Genomic DNA, 23,400 nt, shown 5'->3' on the forward strand with positions numbered 1-23,400 from the left:
TTGATGTTACAAAAGGAAACTAATGCTCTGTTTGCCTACGTTGAAATACTCCTTGAAATTCTTCCAACGTTCAGATATCCAGTTAAGGAATACACGGACACTGAAGGCCAGAAAAATATCACATTATCCCTGAGGGGATGATCAAGTGATTAGGACTGCAGGATGCCTCAATCTGACCGCAAAATGAATACATTGGTGTATTCAGTATGTTCTATATGATTTTGTGATTAACTTTAAGATAATCACATGAACATCTCACCCCTGTTCCCTCTCTGCAGCACTGAGCTCAGAGTACTGTTCACAGTACTGCAGGGTAGTTTCTACAATTGGAACTTCAGTTTCAAACAGCATTGGCCTTACCGGAATTCAATACCTCAGGGAAAAGTCATATTTTGGCACAACTTTAAACTCCTTTTTTTTAAATTCAGTAGTAACAAATTAAAGACCCTGGAAAGTTGAAAGGGTTCTGATACACAATCAGTATCAACAATAGAGTTGTTATCAATGTACATAGGATAAATAAGTATTATATTTAATATTTCCAAAACTACGTACATACAACTACAGACAGACTAGATAATCAAATGCTTTAATAAGGGAGGAAACTAATTCTTTGACAATTTGTGATTAAAATCTAGGTGCAGTTGAGATTGTTTCTTTGTTGGATTACTAAAAAATAGTTTGTGTAAAAAGGCAGTATTTATTCATTTTAGAAGATGAACTTCTGAATAGACTTCTTTTTCAGTTCAAGTGATAGATAGCAGCACCCACCCAAGAAAACTTGATTTAAGGATCAGTGAGTAAAGCTATCCTTTCTATAGTACACCTGTTTCATTCTTCATTCTCTTTCTGCTAAGAACCCAAGCTCTATTAAGCTATGCATGGATTCTGTAAAAATTATCTGGAATATCTATGCTTCAAAGAATTCAAGGACATATTTAAGAACCACGAAATTTCATGTAGCTCCACAATTTCCATACTTAGAATTAACAGCACACTGGCTGAAGTGAGCCAGCATTTAAGCTCATAGAACATTATTAAGGTGGAGAAAAAGAAAAAAGTCCCATCAGCATTTCTAGCTAGCTAGTTAATTCTATCTTAATTGACCACTTACTAGTTTCATTTTGTAGAGCAGTTTCTTCTTTTTCAATTGTTACCAACAAATTTTCAGTGAGGTCTGCTCTTTTGCCCACAATTGCAAAGCCATTCCAGACATACATCATTTCCTGACAAAAACAAACAAGACAAACCCATGAAATTGCACAAATACTTACCTGAGGAGCAACAGTTGGAAGGCTGTTAAAGAGCACTGAGCACATAAAATATCACATACAAAAATGAGTTCTCCTTAATTTCCTGGTGAGTCTGGGGGACAAGGACTGAAATCCTCCCAAAGAGCATAAACATGTATGCTACAGACCAGTGCAAAACTAAAGATGCCTTTCAGTGCCATGTGGCAAGTGCAATTCATTCGCCGCACGTTTGAACTTCCACGAGTTTTGGGCTGCTAGTGGGCTAGTATGCCACAGACCTTAGAATGTGTCACAAAAAGCCCAAGGCCATCCTTTTCTCACAAAGGCCAATAATTGTTTTAAGAAGGCAGACAGATACAGCTTAAATAATATTATTCTTTTCCCATGTAATAAGCTATACTTATTTTTCATTCAAAAAGGACCACAAGAAAGCAAGTGTAAATACCAAGGCAGGCAATATCAGCTTCACTGGTTGAGAACTTGCATAGCGTCGAGCTTTCCTCACTGCGAACTTCTCAGTCGGGATAGATTTTCCTGCAATTCTCTGTTTTAGACCATCCACTTGTCTACAAGGAGGGGAAAGGAAAACAGAAGTTGCTTCATAGTATCTTTAATCTTATTTCCCAAGAAAGATAACTCAAGTCAAACACATTTACAATGGGGAAGAGGTACACATTTAGTTACTGTATAAAAGCTTACCTGAACAAAGACACAATGTCCTCACCAGTCCCTTTCACATCATCCTCTGGAAGCATACACAAAATTGCTGCTTTCTGGAATACATATATTGCCTATTTTGAAAAGAAAAAGCAACATATTACTATATCTAAATTGCTATGCTCAATTAGAACATTAACGAACCAAAGCTCTCACCCACTGTTGCAGAGAACTACTTCTAAAAATTCTCAGGCAGCAGGATCTACTGAAGTTTAGCCACGCATTTCCTTTGTCACATAAAATTATATCCATAGTATAAATTATTTTCAACATATTTATTAATATAATTAAGTTATTCAGAATGTTACAGGTTTTTTCATGCAAAATCAGAATAATTTATTATGCAAACTGCTACGACAAAGAAGTGAGGTTACATTACAGAGATAACTACTCAAAAGTCCATGAATGTTATTATCTGATTCGTTCTGCTTTTTCAGGTATGCCTCCAAACACAGCAAAAACATTGGAGTACTGACGCAACGATAGTGCCATAGCTAGGCTTTGCAGAGAAACAAAGAAATATCGATAATTCTATTCATGACATTCGCACTTCACACTGAATAATACTATTTTCTTCCTCTTTTGTTAAGAATGGGATGTATCCCCTCTCCACTAAGCATAGGACAGTTATCTATAAAGAACAGACAAAAACCACATGTCCAAAAGTTATTTGCATATTCTGCTTAGTTCATACTTAGAAATGCATTTTTACAAGAAAAAGGTAAGCTGTCCTGCTTTTCTCACGTGACTATGTACCCAGCAGCCTGTTTCATGTCACAAAACATCTGCTGACTGGCCCTGATACTGCCAGTTCATAACTAATTAACAGTTAGAGTTTCTTTAGCCAAATTTTATTAAGGAATATTAGAACTTGATTACAGATGTAAGTGAACAGTTTCCCTCTCCATTTCTTTTATTGGTCTCTGGTGGGCATCTCGTTGAATTCAGTAAGACTGAAACATAGGTATTAGTTGTTCTAGTACAACTTCCTTAATACAGTTAAACCTCTCATTTTGGTGCATGCTTACAGGTTTTAGAAGAAAGTCAAATCTACGTTTATGGACACTCGTATGCAAATGTAACTTTGCAGAGGCTACTAAGTATGTCATAATCACGTCCACCTCCTCATTTACCTTGGACCATCTGCTCTCTTTGCTGAGCAGGTCTGCATACCGATATGCCTGAAGCCAGTTCTGCTGGAATGTGTAGCACCACATCAGCTCCCAGTAGCAGAGATGGTGAATCTGTTTCCATTCTTGCTGGGCTGCTATGCATTCGCGGAACGTTATCTGCGCCTAGAATTTAGTTAAGTAAGAATAATGAAAAATGACACGATCACAGATCAACATCAAAGTCATGTCTAATTATAGAGCAAATTCCTTCCCAACAAAGCATGTACAGTACTGGAGAATTGCTAACTATCAAGATGATGCAATCTTCCCCCTCAGTCTCTCTTACAGAGTCAATGCCATCAAACCTGAACTGAGAGGCGATGATAATTATCAGTCCAACTAAAGCGAGTTACTTGGATGGATCGGCAAATACAGTTTTCTCCCCAAGCTGAACTCTGAAAAGATCAAAACAGTAAGAAGAATAAACCAAATTACCTTTTCAAAGTTTCCTTTCAGGATATCTATTCTAGCAGCATAAAATAAAATAATGGAGCCCTTGAAAGGAGAGGAGAAAAAACAAACACACAGTTACTACTTTAAACCTAGGGAAATAAATCAGCGATATAAAATATATAGAGAGTACACACGTTTGGAAACTTCTGGAGGTAGGGTTCAAGGAGACTATCTGCTTCATGAAGGTTAGCTTCCCCTGTACCTGGAAACCGCAACAAAATAACCTCAGTCTACTAGAAAAAAAGGTTTTAGTTTCTAAATCATATTAGCGGTTAAATTGATTAATGGATGATCACCTTTACGCAAAAGGCAAATTATTATTTAATCATATTAAGACTCTATAAACATAAATTCTTGACCTGGAAGAGCAATAGGTGCAAGTAGAAGTAGAGCAGAATATATGGATATTGTTTAAATTAAATTCCCAACCACATATTTAAAAAAAAAAAAATCCCTTTAATCTCCTTAGCAAGTTAGGAAAACTTTCTTCAGCTGCCCCCCTTCCTAATTTTGAGTTCCGTAATTATGAACAGGTGACACTAAAAATGATCTTCCTGATAAGGGCACAAGGACTGAAATCCTCCCAAACTACAGAACATAAACATATATGCCAGAGACTCATACAGAGCTAATGGTGACTTTTAGCCCCACTAATTAATTTTCTATGCGTTTGAAGTTCCACATGGGAAATCTGTCTCTGGTTTTGGACTGCTACTAGGTTAGTATGCCCCAACAAAATTATTCTAGTATGTTTCACAGGTACAGCTCATGGAACTTCTACTTCTATGCACCTCCTATCTTCTCTTGAATTTACAAGATTGCTTTTAAAACAGGCAAAAAAACTCGCACACGTTTCTTCCTCTAGAACATACACAGAAATAGAAAGCAAGCAAGCAAATTGTTTGTGAGTACATGAGTCTCTAGAGCTAGTTTTTGTTATATCTGACGCTAATTTAGGATAAGGACTTGTCTAAACCTAAACTAAGTTTTTTGGTATTTTGCTGTTGCTTGTTAAGATAGCCCTTCAAATGGAACAAGATGTCAGCATAATGACACCTACTTGAGTGTTTCTGCAGACATAGCTTCGGCAGTTAGAAGTACGAGTTTTAGACCATAATTAAGCATACAGCAATTTACTACAAAGCTAACAACCACAGCTTCTAAATTCAGTTCAAATTCACAAGACCTGCCATATTGCATAGCACGACTGAGCAGACTCTGGGTCTTACCAAGGATTAAGGAGACGTAAGTATGATAAACCAACAAGGTGAAAGTACATAAAATGGCCCTCAAACTGCTGCCGGATGCGCCTTCCCGTAGCTGATGGAGGCCCAACTCCTAAGAATTATCACAAATGCATGCAGAATTAGCTATCATTACACAGAGTCACTCTTAACAGAGCCTAGCTCCCCACCATCCAGTTATTCCTTCTTATACATATTTCCTAATTCATAACTTACTCAGTTCCACCACATTACACCAAAACAGTTCTGGCACAGCTGATAGCACTGAGCAGAAGTAGCTTAAGTTAATACTGGACAAAGTTGCACATGCATTTAAGTCCTTTGGTGAAGTAGGTCACACACAGATCACACAGCCACAGAGGTCTACAACCTTCTACCGCCTTCTGACTCATTATGAGACTCTTGGAACTACATCTTTAAACATACAGGAACCTCTCTCAACAGTTTCAATGCTGCTTCTAGGCAAGTCTTCCTTCACAAAAACTCATGCATAAATCCCTCGTTATCCTCAGTTCTCCTCTATCAAGTCAACCTTTATTTTCAGGTTCTGATCAAAACATTAGTTCTACTAAGACACCAACTTCTAGACACTATTTCTAGAAGCTCAATGGAATCTGTGTATACTGAAAAAAGGAATTAAATTCATGGAGACCTACTCAGCTCGTATATATGAAACCTCTTCCCATCCCTTCCAGTTTATGCCCATTACCTGATAGCTGACTGGGACTGTGGAGATGAGCTCACAATTTCCCTACTCAAAAGCAGTGAGTCTTCAGAAACTTACTAGATTTAAACAGTTTTGTTTCAGATCAAATATTAGCTTAGTAAGAGTTTAATTACACAGCAACTTGCTGAGTTACAGGAAACATACAAAAATGTGGTGATATTGCATAAAAGCAGCTCAGTTTTCCTTTCACCTTTTACTGCCTTTTTAATCGGGGCAAAAACTATTACGAAAGAGCTTCAGCATCAGCTAGATCTTTCACAGGAAAAAGTAAAAGGTCTCTCCTAATTCCCCAACTACGTGCTACATTTAGAAGTTCCCTATCCCAAAGTGATGGACCAGGACAGTGGAGGAAACATAGAAGTGTGATTCCCCCTTTGGCTGCTAGTATAAGGAATATGATTTATTGCTCTATAGGTTAAAATACACACACACACACACACACACACACACACACACAGATCTTCTCTCCCTAAGAGCCAGGAAGAGGAGAAGAAACTGCACCTTGCAAATAGTCTCCAAAAGCCCACGGCTGTTCAAGATTAGGTATCAACATACGTACTTTTATGCCTGCACAATCTAGCCCACTAGTTCTCTTTTCAACAACATTAAAAATACTAAAATGTAAATCATTATATTTTGGTACAAAATCTATGATGTTAAACGCATCCACTCTTTACCAGAGAGGACACTAATTTGAAAAACAAGTATCAGATTCAATACCCTATTGCCAGAAAATCCAATAAATTCTAGAAGTCGAAGGATCCTTCCTGGTAAAAGTGACAGCATCTGCAATACATTTCAAAGATATAAAAGTTATATAAAACCATACACACATTCAAAAAATTCTAAAACTGCTGTAAACTTCAGCCAAAAATTCTAGTTTATATATTAAATGCCGTTACACTTCAGTGAAAGAGTAAAAAATAGACTTTAAAAAAATTTGAAAGTAGACATGCATGATCTGCAATATGCAACCAATTTACAACTTCGGGAAAATTCGGACTCTTGATCATCCAGCACTGGAAACAGCAAGACAGAAAGTCCAACTGTGCTTCTTCAGATAATAATTTTTGTCTTCAGCTGATCAGAATCAAAGTTTGAAAATCGGGGGTTATGTGCGATGAGAAGAAAGTATTATTTATTTTGGAGTACAATCTGCAATTTTCGTCTTCCTTTAACTATTCCCAATTAGATGACTCAATGCTAAGAACTTTACTTGCTCCTACTTTACAAGGAATGGATTAGCAGACCAGCAAGCATACTGTACAGAGGTTTCAGCTGTGTTCATCATCCTTTAGCCCTTTATCACATGCACTTTCCATTCCCCTTGTAGCTGCAATCTCCACACTGTACACAATTGATAAGAGTTTATAAAGATCACAACCATCTTTCCAACAAACTCATTACAAGAAGGTCTGTTTGAACGTGAGGTTTTGAAGGCACCATTCACTTTACTGCATTTTACCCAAAACAGATTTTTCATTTAAGTTTCCTGCTGAAGAGGCGTCACAAAGAATAGGAGAGGTCAGAACACAGGAATCTACCAGCACTGAGTTTTAAGAATGACAGGTGCAGACAGACCTGAGTTGTTCTGACCGTACACGGAATTGGCCAGTTCCTGTCTTGAATGATACAGGAATGGTGGTAACGGTAAGAGTTAATTTCTGCTGGTATCTTAATAAGAAACGAAATAGCAATGATAGTACCTTGTAAAGAAAAATACTAGCGGATGCACTCAAACTCAGTAAACAACTACTTGTTCTGCATTTGCAATGATCTACACTAATTCACAGTGCCTATCTACAGCAAGCTACTACAGCAAAAGAAACTGTGCTACACACAAGTAAGTTGACGCAGGTCTTTTTCCTTTAAAGAAATAAATTAATTAGTAAATTAAAAATTAAATAGACTTCTAAATATATTTTAGGGAAAAAAACTAGTGTGCATGCATGCAAAAAGCAAGTACTGTCTTCATACTGACAAAGCCTACAAAACCTGCATCTCTGCTGTGCAACCATTTCATTTTTAGAAGAGGATTATAGTACTACATCTGCAAAGAAGCATTCTTATATTGAACTGTACGAGCGCTGAATTATCCCAATAGCCTTTCTGAAGTATGAAAAACAAAAGCATACCAAATTGAATGCTCCTATTCCAAGTTTTACTCCTCCTTCAAATTGGTGATAAGTTTCATTTTTGCTTTTGTTCCCCTGAGTCATCTGAAGCACCTGATGACATTCTCTTTTGATGTAGGAGGAAAAAAAAAAAAAAGGAAAACATAACTTAAAAATAATATGAAGTATAATCACTATGACTACGATGACTTTTTTTGTAGACGTTAATATAACTGCACCTGTTTGCACCATCATTTAATCTAAGTACTTTCTAATGACTTACTTGTATATTTGGTAACTTGTCCTAATTTTGAGACCACCTTTGATAAAGTTGATCATATTTTCATCCTGGGAGAAAAAACATTTAATTGTACAAATTCAACGTAAAAATCTTCTAGCTACATTTTAGGTGCTTTTACAACTAGAAAGTCATAGGAAATTTTAATTAAAGATATTTTTCAGTTTTTAACTTTAAAGATTATTCTACCACATGTATTAAGTTGTCAGAGAAACATTTCTCTGTTATGAGACAAGTTTTAAAACTTAAAAGGAGGTGGAAAAAGTAAAAGAAGTTACTTTCAGCAGTTTCTAATGCTTATAAATGATACAGGAAAGCTCTCCACCAGATGGTGCTGTAAGAACTTAAGAGTTTTGAAACGCCAATTCTGAAACATGCAAGTGATCCCAAAACCTGGCAGAAAGCAACCCAAAGTATCCCTTAAAGAGATGAATTCCCATTGCTCATCAACAGTTACCCCACATGCTTCCCAACATATATATGATTATTAACCTCTAGAAAACATAAGCCAAAATCCACCAGCCATCAAAAATGCGTTCCTGAAAAGCATGATTATTAATATATTATTCAACAGACAGAATAGATTTTTTCCCATTAGAATTAACAGACAGGGAATGTGTGCAGGCAGTTCAGAGAAGTATAACATTTAAATACTCAGGGACAGCACACATGACACAGAAGATGAAAAAGCAAGAACAAGAACATTGCAATCGTCAACTGAAGGAAAAGCTGGCTTGCATGAAAGAATCACCATTCTGAAAGGCCTCAACTGTTTTGCTGGTAAGACTGAACAACAAATGTAAATGCTTTAGTACAAGCATCACCATCTAAATGGTTAGATTTTCATTACTGTCATTATCATCCTCAGATGAATCAAGATCAACCAAGGATGAAAAACATGGGATTTGACGGCAATCAGCAGAGGAGGGTATTAAAATCAACAGCAGTGGACCTCCAAAATCATGAACAACGAGGTGCTGCTGTGAAAAAAGCATCCCCCTTCCCCAAGGGTATTCTATTTCATATAGTCCTAAAACCAAGTTAACTTGATATGTCTTTAAAAACTCTCTTATAATGCTTTAAACACAAAAGAAAAATAAAAAGTGGAGGTCGCTTCTCTTTGATTAAGAAAGGAGATAGTCAACTACAGGAAGGACTGGCTAACATTACTAATGTTTCCTGACACTTCTGCTAGAAGTATCACATTAAGTGGATTATAAAGCTTTGCCAAATTAACCTTTTGGGTGCTTCTGACCTTAGTATCTCTTTACCACACGTCTTCCTCATAATAGTTATTTCTAAAATAAATTCTTTAAACATTCATAAAGCACTCATATACAAACAACAGTATGAGGAGATTAACAGTTCCTCTTTTCAGATCAAATCTGAAAACACTGTAGCTCTAAGTCAGTGAACCACATACTAAAAAAAGTATAAAATAAGACAGCAGACTTTTCTGTGAACTGAATGATTTTTTTCAGAAAAATCTAATGCTCCGTTTACAATCATTCGTTATCACACTGCTGCTGACACCAAACGTGCACGGACAGTGACGTTAAAGAGAAACGGGCATCAGCTGCAGTTTTGCTGGCTGGAAAATATTCTACCCTTTTCATTGAGAAATAGATCTGTACTTTCAGATAAGACATTTCTCAGTACTTCAACATCTTTTTAAACAAGTGCTGTACAGTTTCAGGTGTGACGCAAGTAACTTAAATTGTCCATGTGAGATGGTGTAATACCTCTTAGATTTTTGGCCCCTGGGCATCAGTAAGATCTTTAGTTATTCAAATAAACACAAAAAAAGTGAAAACTTTTCTGCGTAAAATATATCATACTTTCAATCACTGCCATGAAACAACATTAATCACTACAGAGGAAGCTTGCTTTTTTAAATACCCTACCTACTGTTGGAATGAGTGTCTTGTAGAACTATTAACATCTTTCCTTTAAACTGTTACATAGAGATACAAAGCAAATAAGTTATTTTACCTGTACAAAGGTGAGAGCTGCTTTCTGTAGCAAGCATTCAGCATAACAGATTTCAGCATGCATTTCCTCTATATAAGAAAGAAAAGTTATTTACTGTCAGCAAAGTCTACCGGACAAGTCTCCTCTTGGAGCAGGTGAAACAAAGTACCGCCAAGAAAAAAAAGCAGGATTCTGCTGTTGCTGTTTCGATTACTGCTGAATGAAGCTGTAACATACACATCTCAAAGGAAGTAATAGAGAAATTAGTTAAAAATAGTCTCCTATTTCACCTTTCCTCAGACAAAACCCTTGATTTTGTCCAAGCCGACTTCTATCTACAGCAACAGCTTTGAAAAGATGCTATATGTTCTCTTGTACCCTCCATCAATACATTAAGTACATTAAAGCGTCAACCAACAGCAGCTGGTTTTTCCAGACACTCCTTCCTTTTCTTCAAAAGCTTTTACAGATGAATAGTAACACTCTAAATGTGGCTCACGTTTTTCTTAAGTTCAGTAAGACACTGTAAAAATCTTTTCCTAGGGTCATGCTAAACAATCTGGAGACCCTGGGCACACTTTCTGTTCTCACGCAGCACTCAGTACATCCGATTCAACACACGCAACTTGCAAAGTTACACTGTACACATGCTGCAAGATCAGCCACATTCATTTCTGTGCAGTACATACACAGTGAGTTTGAAGTGTCTGGTATTAAAGAGGGTTTCTTTGTGTCAGGCTAGAAAAAACACACACTTAATTCTGCCCGAATCAGGAAAAGGGGCGAAAAGGGCAAGAGGGGCCTCTCTTCAGTCCCAGAGTTTATCATCAAAGGCATTCTCTTCTTATTTCATGCATACCCAGGGACAGATAAAATTAGCATAAACCCCCATTTTGAGAAATTTTTCATTAAAAGCAGCAGAAAGATTATTTGTCGCACTAACACTGATTTCAGAAGAACTCACAGTATTTGGAGAGAAGGAGGAATATATAGAATTTCTTTTATTGCAAGATAACTACTAAAATTACAGAATTGAACATACTAATACGTGCTGGGTGGGTGTTTCTGATGATTTTTGTTTTCTGTGTGGTTTTTTTTCTTTTTTCTTTTTTAAATGGTATTATAATCCACTTACCTTCACTTAACTGATCCACCGGCTGTTTAGAAACTAGATTGGACAAGGATTCTACCACTGTGCTTCTTTTCCTGAATCTACATCAGTCATACACGGAAGAAAAGAAATCCACACAGGATAAGCAAAACTTCAAACAGAAACTTGAACTTAATTCAGTATATTGCAATTCTTTAGTATTTGCAACCACAATTTATAAACACGCTCAGACAAGTGATGATCTACCGAACTACAACTCTTAGAGTGAGCTAGTCATCACCCCAGGTGTAAATCTAGGCCCAGAAACCTATCCTATCTTAATTTGACTTCCAAACATGCATTTAACTTAATCTATGAACACAGTAACACACCAATCCCCCTTTCTACCTACCAAGTTCCTGTCTTAAGCATGCATGTAGGAACACCGTTGGGGAATGACTCAGTATAACGTAGTAAAATGTATTTTGTAGATGAAGTGCAACTTTTAAAACAAGACTTTTTGTAAAACAGTCACAGTGAAGGCATCTTGATGTCATTTACAGAGCTGCCACAGAAGTCTCTGACGTTGGACAGGTCACTAACTGGACTTTATAAATTGCTTTTTTCATTTCTTTTCATCAAGTCTCACTCAGAATTACAATGAAAGTAAAGTGGAGCTTATTTTCAACATAAATGAAAACCAGAAACACTTCAGCATGTATGGCATTTTATACCATATGTGGAATTTCAAACTCCTCAAAGCAGTCACACGTTCTTCTTTCAAAAGACCTCAATTATCCATCTTCCAAATTGTTATTTTACTTCAGTAAGGTACTTCAAAAATGAATTCATGGCTGTTTGCAAAGAACTCAGCTTTATCCACAAACCAAAGAAGCAATTCTACTTTCAGAAAGTAAATGCAATTTGAAAAGTTGGGAAGTCACACATTAAAAATATTGAGCATTTGTTTATCATCTGTTTCAGTATCCTGTATACTGTCAGGACAATGACAATGAGACAATAAGACTACAGGTTAACAAAATGCATACATAAAACAGGGACCAATCAAGGCAATGTTGTTCTGACATTTCTTCATTTCCAAGTATTTGATTGCCTTTATCTTAACGGTCTTTTTATGTGTTTTCGGATAGAGCAGAACAGAGCACTTATTCATAAAAGTTTGTATCCTGCAAAGATGGGGAGCTATTTTGAAGCTACTTTCAGTTCTTTTTCACAGAGGCAGGATACAAAGAGGCCCCTATTTTTCAGGTATAGCAAGCAGCACAGTTCAGATGAAGCTCTGAATTGATGGCGCACCTGAAAAAATAGGCACTTGTTTGCACATCCAAACTGAGCGCTCCTTGGTAGGCAAGTGCTAAATAGACTTGCCGAACATGATAAAACGCAAAAGAAAGAATAAAAACACATTTGAAGCGCTTTCATTAGTAACTACTTTTATTCACAGCTGTCTGCTCCCTTACAATAGTACTTTTCCCTTTATGCCTTTCAGAAGGATAGTCTCTGCTGAAGTTCTGTAAAGACAACACTGTAAATGTCCAGAAGCAGGGGGTTTTTTCCCTCCCATTCTTGAAGGGAATGGTAGCCCTTAAACTGCAAAGTAAACTAAATATTTAGATTTACAACAACAAAGAGTTTCATTTAGTTTTAAGAGTAACCTCAGCACAAACCTCACCCTATTAAACTATTTGGTCCATATCTGAAAATAACTTCAATAAACATACATTTCCATGATAATAGGAATAATTTAAAACATTGGGCTTTTAAACAGTTTATCCCCATAGAAAACAAGATGTCAATAAGATGTTGAAATAGCTCAGGCAGTTTCATCATGCAGTGACAGTAAGTGTCAGCTTATGGCCTACACGGCCAACTAGCTATTTAACTATCCTTAGAGGATATAAATATCCAAACCTGATGAGCCTTTTGGTTCTGCAATACTAATAGACATACTCTTAGCAGTAACAATTGCATAACGTAACGTACTTCACAGTTCCAAATTTAAATCACTACCACACCAACAACAGCCTGCTTTGAAACTGTACAGACAGCTAGGACATCTTACAAAAAAGAACACATAGTAGTATATGAACTTTATAAATGTAAATTGTTCAGGCTTACCTTTGGCAGGTTTGTAAAGCTTCCTTCATTGTAGAAATCCCCATTTGTATATCCTGCTGTTCGAAGGTCATAGCAGCTTGCATAACTAAAATAGTGCTGTACCCAAGGGCATGGTACATACTATCTTTAGACCTATTGCAAACATATAAGTATTGTGATTTTTAGCCAAAACTAAAATAATCAGGAGAGAATTAAGTGCTCTCAGGGATATCTGCATTTGCTTGTGAACAGATAGAAGAATAAAGCAGGGAAATAGCGCACTTCAACATAACCTAGAAAGTATCACCTTCCACTGGGTGCTACACACCCACCTCCACAGGCTACTGTTGCAGTGAATTCCAGAGAATATTCAAAAAAGCTTACGTCAACAGTTGCCCCTAATTATATTCCCACTTATATTGCATAAGCATATCTGCTTAATTTAGTTAACTGAGCGCTGACATAAACATTCCTTCTGCTGCTTTCACTTGAAACAAGAGGCAGGGAGACACTTATGTTACCTGTCAATCTAAAGATACAAAAAAAATCTATTGAAATTGGTGTCACAGAAAAACAGTATGCCTATGCTCGCTCAGTCATGCATGGAAGGCTCATTCTGCCAGCCTAGCTTTCACAGTGTAATTATAGAATCATAAAATGTTGTTTGGAAGGGTCCACTGGAGGCCATCTAGTTAAACCTACCAGTTGACGTAGCACTATTCTCAAATTTAGGTCAGGCCAGCTCTGTTTTTATTAACGACATTCCAAAAGCTTTCAAAAACGACGACTGAACATCCCTTCTGGTGCTGTGCTACTTGCAAATATACCTCTTCCTAATGACCAGCCTGAGCCTCCTAAGTCACAACTGGTGGGGATCTCCTCTTGTTTTACCATCTGCCACTGTGGAGAAAAGTTTGGCTCTGTGTTTGCAACTTCACTTCAATAGATCCGGACTGCTATTACATGAATCCCTTAGCCTCCTCTTTGTCAAAGCAAAACAAGTTCAGCCCTCTCAATCTTGCGGGTCATGTGCTTTAGTTTTCTAGTCATCTTGGTAGCCTGCTGATAGATCCTCTGCAGTTTCTTGACTTTGATTTAAAACTAAGAGCCCCAATTTAAAAAAAGTAGTTTTGAAGAGAAGAAACTAACCATGGCAGGGGAAGCAGACTCTCAGGCTAAGTGGTTAATTCTTAAAGATATCAACCTTCTTCCTAAAACTTCTAGAATCCTTCAGGATTTAGGTTTAACTTACACTGAAAAACTATTTTTCAATAAAAAGATTGAGCAGTTCTCTTTTTTAATGGAGCTTTATATTTCCTTCCTAGGACAAATCGTCCTTTGCAAATTAGCTGAATGTGCTGTAGACTCCAAGCCCATTAGCTGCCATGGACTGCAAATACCAATACTATAGAGTTCCAGAATATTATTTTTCTTCACAGCATACATCAACTAAAATATTTCACTGTACAAAAACTACTGCAACGTAAAACAGGGGCTTTGTCTTACAACATAAATGAAAGACCATCCAAGTTCATATGTATATGTATATATGTGTGCATATACACGCACACTGCTTGTATGCAGAACTCTATTTTGCAATACAACCCAAAAATGAAGTCTTAGTATACACCAGTGTCGCTGTGCCTTCCTAAGCACTGCTCAAATGGTTTTGTTTGCATTTGTGCACACTGCATGATGCTCAAGGAAGAGAGTTAGTATGCGGCTGTAGCTCATCTGAAAAGGTGTTATTCCCTCTATGCTTTCTCTATACTTATACAGTATATGCCACAAAAAGCACACATTTGATAGTTATCCAAGATTCTATTAGTTAGTTCTCCAAGATTCTATTTAACAAGCGTTCTTTCACTTTCCCATACTAACTGCCTAACATTACCTACTAATCATTTTACTGCATGTTATTATCACCAACCTGTAGAAAAAGAACTTCATGCAGGTGTACAAACAGAAGTTACAGAACTCCATCACTGAAATACCCTTCAACATAACATGAATCATTTTTGATGGGGCAGACAGGGAAGTAACTATGAATGGGTTTCAGACCCCAGGCTAAAAGAAGTCACCCAGATTGCCCACAGAAAGCTCAGCTGTGCTTCTTCAAATAATCTTTGAGCATTGATTGTTACTTACACCTGTACTGAATGGGGGAGAGGAGAAAGGGCCCTAAAGATGATTTACAATAGTTACTACCAACTCCATTAGGATAAAATTAGCTTATAGTGGAATAAGCTTCAGCATTGCTCCTAAGTAACCTTTACCCTGTACATTTTGTTGCAATGAAATAGTAATAGCAACTGCCTGGAAACACTGGGAAAGCCTGAAAGAGCAGGCAGACAAATCATTGCTATTGTTTATTTCCAGGTCTACCAATTTTGTTTTCCTCGATTACTGTGATAGTATGAAAGGGCATTAGCAGAAGCACACGCTTCAGAATTACACATATTTGCTCAGATGTTGTTATGGTTTCATGCTTCTTGGAGTAAAGGCAACAGAGGAGCAGGAAGAATTAGTCAGCTGCCGTCACTCAAATGTTATACAGAAAGCATAAAAAAAGTACTGTAAAATTTTCTTCTATTTTTGCTTGCCTGGTCTCTACCCATTTTCTGATAAAAGATACATTGAATGAGGTCTTGTTCCCCTTGCTTTTCCTCTTTGCGCTAGAAATGACAGCTTGAATGATATGATTACAATTGAAACAGAGTAATAATTAAGTGTTTTATTAATAGTTTTTGTGGTAGTTTTGATTAGAAAGATGTGCACTGTTTAAGTCTGATAATGCAGAGATATGTTTCGGGAAGGGATACACACATATCTTTTTACAGAAACTCCAACAAATGAAAATCTCACCATGGACGAAGTAGTTCCAGGGCTTCAGAAAACTTATTATTTAGAAATAAATTCAGTGCCATTGAACATTCTTCCAGAGCACACTTAAGATCCATCTTAGATGCCCTAAAAAAAAAAAAAAAATCTGGTTTAGCCGAACTGCAAATACATAAAAATAAAAATTTCCATCATTTCCATCTCCAGATATCTATAATTTTGTCCTTACATATTACTGAGGCTCTTCCAGAGTAATTTTTACCATTGTTTTTGAAGTCTACCTTTACAGAAAGGAATCAGATTTTTTAACACTCTTTATTCATGTTATATGGGTATGACCTCTTGCTTTTAACGATGTTTATGACTTAGTCTTCCTCTGTTTACCAGAACATTTATCAAATCGTCCTAGAATTAATGGTCAATACGCAATGGAATAATTTTCCTATTGCTTATATAACATAAATGCACAAAATGTTTATCATCGAGAACTGAGAGGTTGGAGATAATGTCCATGCAAATGCAGTAACAGACCCTGTACTCAAATTTAAATCTGTATAGAAGATGATAAAATAATATTTTTTTGTTCAAGTAAAGCATTAGTCAGAGACACTCTGCAAACAGCTATGTTCAAAAATGGTGCTGTGAGAAGCTACCAACCCTGCAGCTGTGCCAAAATAAGTTATTGCATTGTTCTTCCAAGTCTGCTTCAAACAAAATCGCTTGCATTTGCTCAAGTGTGAGCCATCTCATAATACTGTTACCTCAATCAGTTTTGTCTGAGATAGATTACAAGGCACTCATAAATCGCTTCATGGGCAGAAATAGTGAAAAACTGAGCACTCATGGTTGTGGTTAATAGCTAGACCATCACAGGTGGAACTGGAAGAAACAATCTGCCTACAGGTGAAAAACAGGTTTAGGCTCTATAATGAGCTTTACCCAAGTAAGGTTAAGCAACAGTAAGCAGCAGATCATGTCAATGAGAAGAGTACTTAAGTGCTGACCAGAAAAGAAGAATCTTGAAGGAGGAATTTAAGAGATAAGGGAAAATACAGAGAAGTGCAGCTGTTCTAAATCTGCAGGTAAAACTCATGGATGAAGAGTAAAACAAAGGTATATGATTGGATAAGTTTTTATATAGAATAGTCAGCTTTCCTACCCTTCCACATCACATCTTTAAAAACATTGTCTCTGCTTTCTGTATTCCTTCTGGGGCAGAAAACGGGAATAAGGGTAGATGACTCTTCCAGCTCTATGTTCTGTTATTCCATAATGGCAGTACCTGAAAAATTCAATCTCTTGTGTAAAATAAGTGATCTCATCTCTAACTTAGCTGATTTTGAAACTGATAGATTTTTATCTTTGAGCCTCAAAAAAGGAGATGGAAATTTTGCAGTCTGTTATAAAGCCATGTATAAAGCTCTGTTATGAAACTGCCCATTAGCTTACTTCTTTTTTCATTCCTTAGTCTTCACAATACTTGAGTTTTTACGTATAAGTGTGTGTGCTATATATACACATATACATAGATACACATGTGCGCACGCACACATGCGCACATAGCCTAAAGAAAAAATTTTCTTATGCGTTCAGCCATAGGACATGTTTGGGGAAAAAATAAAATTAATGCTTTGGGAAATTATTTAGAGATTTTTTTTTTCTTCTTTGCTACTTAAAGACGTTCAGCTGCTTGTGATAATGAGGTAAGCCCAAGGATATGAAATAACAAAAAAAACCTGGTCAACTGATCAGATACGCAAACAATGACATGCAACAGCAATTTTACATAGCGTTTGCCTATATGGGAAGAATATACCGTATTCAAGTATGTTAACAGTTTTATGGCTTATTTTACTTTGATAAATCTTTCCATTACCAAAATATTTCAATACAGACAAAACAAAAAATGACAGCAGTGGTTCACCGAGCTGATATCACTTTAGTCTTTTGCCTATGACCACATGACATCATGACCTCTCAAAGGTCTTTCTTTTCTCTCTCTCTCTTTTTTTTTTTTTTTTTTAAGGTTATGTTCAGATCTCCAATTTGCCTTTAAGTGGCTTCCTAACACAATTATTTCAAGACCTTAAGGGCCAATATAAAACTCTGGGAAGAAAGTCTCCAACTTCTTCATCACACATCAGATGCACAATAAACTGGTTGTTAGGGCTACCTAATATAGTGCCAGATTACCTTCTCAAAAACATTTTTTCTCCTCTGTTTCACTCATCTAGAAACTTCTTTCAACTGATAATTTGCAATATTTATTAGATAGCTCATTAATTCTGGTATTCGTGGTATATTGTTGATAACATTTCAAAACTTCCCAACATATTTGCTTAATGAAACAAGCTGTGATGCAATTAAACCATAAAAGTTTTGGTAAGAATGCAAACATAATCCTTATTTCACAAATGCCATTCTATAACTCTTATTCTGCTGCTTGTATCAGATGAAAAAATTCAGACTACAATATCCCCTAATGAGCCAGTCTTTTCTCTGGCTCTGTATCTTGTTTCATTTTATTAAGCTTCCTGCAGAGACAAGTCTACTCCTTCCCCCTTTGCTCCTGAAGAAAATAAAACCCTTTCCATCAGTTTTCTCTGTGCCACAGTCTTAAATCAGAAAATCTGGCCTATGCAGTTAGTTATATAGACCTACTGCTCTTACATTCATCATTATGAAAACTTCATTTATTCTTTATGTTAATTTAAGAGAAAAATATCCATAGCCTTATGGAGTTTTTTTTGGAGATTAAAAAAAAAAAAGCTTACACAGAGTAATGCCAGGTAATTATATGAGCCACTACAACCATCACTTGTGTGCTTCAAAATCTTTGTTTACTTCCTCTTCACGCCACTGAAGGTAGGGATGTTTTCCCCTACAGCACTGAATAGGAATTAAGGTAAATCCAGAATCTTACAGGATTTGTACAGCAGAATAGGTAACCAATGCTTCCATCCTAAACTGCAAGGCTGGTAAGCTAATTGTGACTTCCCTTTTTAATTTGGTTTCTGGCTTTAAGAGTGTTCTCATCTCCAGTTTTCAAAACCTTTTCCTGCAACCAAGACAGTTAGAAAAATACTTTATAAATACGAGCTGGTTTTCCCATGTTATTAAAATAAGGTATACAACTATGGCAGTAACTCCTAAAGTCCACTAGATTCACAGTAACATCTTAAGAAACCTTGAGAAATTGAATACTTCAGAGGAGATAATGAATTTAGCTTCTGTGTTACATATTTGATTGCAAGACCCTAATTAGAACCATGGTAAATCAACCTTTACCTTCATACTGAACTACTGAACCCTTTCCTGTTACTCTCCTTCCCTCTAGGCCCTTGCCTGTTACTCTCCTTTCCTCTAGGAACAGAGAAAGGAAAGGAAATAAAAAGAGAAACGCCTTTACCATCTATCCACACCTTTCCCATAAACAGAAAGCAATATGCTTGCAAAAGAATGACCCCATACACTTCAAGAGTCCAATTTTGCAAACTGTGCTAACACAAACAGAACGCACTGAAGTCGGTCGTATGACTCCGTAATAGCAAGCCATAAAGATAAGGTTGCACTCCAGCTTAAACAATATGGGAATAGATATCCCCACAGTACTGCAGACATACTCCAGAGCACTCTAGTACCACATTCAAGTCACCTTTGAAAACAGTTCGATGACTATGTAAGTACTGAAACAGGAGTCAGATTTCCAAAGTATTCTGCAAATATTGCCCCTTGTTTATTTGGTACCTCAGAAAGCTCTTCTGAAAAAAAATCAGGTTCCCGTTTTAAGGACCAACAGCTACTAGAAGTCTAACCTTTTAAATATGTAAAATGCATTTCAATATATCACTATGGCTTTGTGCACATATAAAAGTTACATTTCTCCATTCTTTGAGCTGGACTTTGAACATAAGACTAAAAATATAGTTTACATGAATTTCACTCTATGGTAGAATCTTCATGCGTCAGTTTTGCAATGCATTTTGTGTACCTCTACTTTGTTCACAATCATCAGGATGAGAAAATAAGTGCATTAGAAATATTCAGCAAGCGCACTCCAGTAAAACACAGCATTATCAGTGCATCATTCACTGCAGAGGGTTCAGGAACTACACTGTCGATCATTTCCTAAGAAATTCATGGTTTCTTCCACATAGAAGCACATTTTATGCTAATCAGAACTTAGCTTTCTCCATTACAGTTATCTCCTACTTTAAGGTAACACAGAAAAAAATTGGAATCTGGCAGTTTTACCATCAGACTGCTGCCAAAAATAATTTTAACACAATTTAGATCCCTTTATTTTCTCCTGTACTGGAATTCAACTTGTTTATATATTCAATTTCAAATTCTAAGTAATTTTAGGCAGCAAAAAACTACTTCCCCACTGTGGCAGGTTTCAAAGTGTAAAAATAACAGCTCTATTTCAACTGGCATCATCAGCTACTCAAACATTCGCTTCCTGAAGATTCTTTGGCTGTGCACATGTTCCACAGCATTACGGCAGGTAATACTCTCCATGCAACATACTGCCTTGACTTTCAGGTATCTAAAAAAAGGAGTGTCCTGTCAGCAGACAGGAGGTATCCTGGGGATCCAGTCGAATAGAACAAGAGACTTGCAGCGACATGGCTTCCTTCCTTCATATGTGCTTAAGGTTTGCCCACCCATGGGTCATGCACACCCAGATTTGATTCCAACATGTAGTCCCAGGTGAATTCCTGGGGAACTAGGACTCCAATGCGGCCCATGTTTGCACTGTTGCATAGGCACAGGTACCGAAACACTTATTAGCATGCAGCATGCACAGGTACCGCAGAGTGGATCTAGTACTTTTGTTTTCTTGATCTCTGGCCTGCAACACTAATGAAATACTGTCCTGATGCCAGTACCAATTTATGTTCTCTCATTTAAATACCCTGAAGCTAGACATCTGTCTGCATTTTTTTTTTTTTTAATATTTCAGGGAAGTTACTATACAGCAACTTTATTTAGGTCTACGTACAAAGTACACATATCCCAGTAACAAATTAATATCCTTCAGGTAAGGTATCCCTCCTCCTGCTGCAGGCAGATTTAAAAAAAGTGAACTTTTTGTTATTACTTGTGTGCCGCTCTTCATATCCTAAAGTGCCTTGGAAAATAGAGAATATTGGAGTAAAATTCACCAGATTGAGTAGGATTAGTCAGTGCAATCTGTTATCTAGACTTTTTTTTTTTTTTAAAGTAGTACTATTAAAGAATTACAGTTTTTCAGTCCTTATCGAAAAAACCACTTTCCAGTGTGCATATAAATATACTGGGTTTGTTTTAATCAAGAATTTGGAAACTACTTCAACTAAACTGCCCCCTAAAGCTTTTTTTTTTTGCCTCCTGTCCAAGTCCTAAATCATTTCGGCATACAAGCCTGTGTGAATTATCTTCACAGCTTAGTAATTGAAGCTGCTCAATGAGAGAAGTATACTGAGTAAATTCATATATTACTTTTTCAATTTTCCCCTGTCACACACTCTATGCAACAACTCCTGAATCTCATCTCTCAATGCCAAATTGTAATTAAAAAAAAAAAAGTAGTAACAATGTGATTACAAAATGAGCTACCATTTTCATTATAAATTCAATCACATCATTTGCAATTTTTGGTTACTTCTTTTCATGAGGTTTGCTTCACCTCTTAGATTTTGGACTCTCTCCTCTGATGGATTGTCTCCATTTGGCTTTTCTTGATGATGGGAAGAGGGGAGTAGTAGTAGTCATTTCGTGTATCATCTATACTCATTTATTTTTATCAGAAAGTAGCCATTTGCTGTAGGTCATGTAGGGTGAGAGAACTTCATTCTTCATGTTTCAGTGTACAAGGTTTTATGTCACCGTGGTGTTACTTGCACTGAAATTAATTGGGGACTTCACACGTCTAAGATCTAGCCTCAACCTTTGAAAAATAAGAGCATTAGATAGAATCTCCTAAATGTAAATCTCTGCCATCTAACCCTACCACACATTTTCTCCCATTCCTTTCTGAAAGAGGAAACCGCAAACCAAGAACACCCTTTAGGAGGGGGAATAGAATACCTGTACCTCCCCACATCACAAATTCACAACTTCTATGTCTTTGGTTTAGAAATACAATTCTGGAGGAGGACTCCCAAAACATTTTATATTTTGCAAATATTAGCTTTGAAATCCAGAAACCAAAATAATCTGGTTGAATATTTAGTTTAGCCATCCATCAAGATCTCAGATTGTAACAACTGTTTATACTCCCAATGGTCCTTCCAAAGTCTGGATCAATAGAACCAGAGAATCTAGACAGGAAACACCCAGCTTATCAGTTGGCAAAATAGAGGATTTAGCATTTCACATTAAATATATACAAGTGGTTAAAGGTTTCCAATAACAACAATCATCAGAAATAAGTATGCTTATGATCCTATACTTCTTACTCATTAAGTTATAATTAAAATGTTTATCAAGAAAATATTAAATAGGAACAAAATTGTATTTTAGTGCATTCAGACTCCGAATACTCAAATGAATTTGGCCAAATTAAAATATTATATGCAACTAGTAGAGAATTTCATATATGTTTATAAATACCTTCAATTATTGGTTTAAACGGTATGACCTCCACAGAACAGTGGTAAATAATACAAAAGGTTCATTTATAATGATTAAGTTTTGTGAAATAATCAATTTGATTAACTAATTCCAACATCTTTCAAAAGATTCGTTTTTACATATCTGAATGTAGAGGCTCAGTTTTGTTTCCTGTATATGAATAAGGACCTGCGTTAGTCCTTCAATAACATACAATCACTTGCTCTGTATGTTCCAGTGTTTTTATTTTTCCACTTTCCCAGAAGCAAGTTTTACTCACTTAGTACATGCCTTGTTAATTTATCCATTCCACTTGCTCTACCTTTCCAGTTAACATAAATGGCTTCTTGCATTCTAGGAATTAAAAAACAGAAAACAAACAAATAGAAAACACACCCATAAGGGATTCATTTCTTACTCAATTTGTACTGATTACTTAAAAAAAAAAAAAAAAAGTAATCAAGGCTGAGATTCACCAGATGGCAACAATGAGTGTTTATATGCACTCTCATATTCACACACTAAAACTACTTTGTGATTAGCACTGAGGCAGTGTCTATCCCAGATATCTTATGGTACAAATCCTAGTGGTCGCACTAAATGAATAATGTCTTCAAAATTGCAGGGGACTGCAGGACTGCATGACTTTCTGGACCTCTTCCTTCATAGCATCTTAGCTAACTGCTCAGAGTTCTCTGCCCACCTCACCAATGATGACCTGCTACTTATAACGCAGAGAACTAGGAATGCTTATCTGACTATTTTAAATACCCAAAAAGAAGAAAAATGATAGGAGAAGAAAGAG

General features: G+C 36.5%; 1 protein-coding gene across 5 annotated transcripts in view; it reads right to left on the minus strand.

Moving 5' to 3' along the window:
• TTC39B (tetratricopeptide repeat domain 39B) overlaps positions 1-23,400 on the minus strand; it is an 81,259-nt gene that overhangs the window by 10,620 nt on the left and 47,239 nt on the right. For all 5 annotated transcript variants that reach the window (XM_068927829.1, XM_068927831.1, XM_068927832.1 and 2 more), the window contains 14 exons: positions 16,023-16,127; positions 13,179-13,310; positions 11,085-11,161; positions 9,971-10,038; positions 7,964-8,028; positions 7,702-7,807; positions 6,287-6,352; positions 4,825-4,933; positions 3,730-3,797; positions 3,578-3,637; positions 3,104-3,265; positions 1,953-2,044; positions 1,699-1,819; positions 1,115-1,226 (listed from right to left, as the gene is read on the minus strand). In XM_068927829.1, coding sequence (XP_068783930.1) covers positions 1,115-1,226; positions 1,699-1,819; positions 1,953-2,044; positions 3,104-3,265; positions 3,578-3,637; positions 3,730-3,797; positions 4,825-4,933; positions 6,287-6,352; positions 7,702-7,807; positions 7,964-8,028; positions 9,971-10,038; positions 11,085-11,161; positions 13,179-13,310; positions 16,023-16,127 — 1,343 coding nt within the window. The remainder of the gene's footprint in view (positions 1-1,114; positions 1,227-1,698; positions 1,820-1,952; positions 2,045-3,103; positions 3,266-3,577; positions 3,638-3,729; positions 3,798-4,824; positions 4,934-6,286; positions 6,353-7,701; positions 7,808-7,963; positions 8,029-9,970; positions 10,039-11,084; positions 11,162-13,178; positions 13,311-16,022; positions 16,128-23,400) is intronic.

This window comes from Struthio camelus, chromosome Z (assembly GCF_040807025.1).
Source record: "Struthio camelus isolate bStrCam1 chromosome Z, bStrCam1.hap1, whole genome shotgun sequence".
Lineage (NCBI taxonomy): Eukaryota > Metazoa > Chordata > Aves > Struthioniformes > Struthionidae > Struthio > Struthio camelus.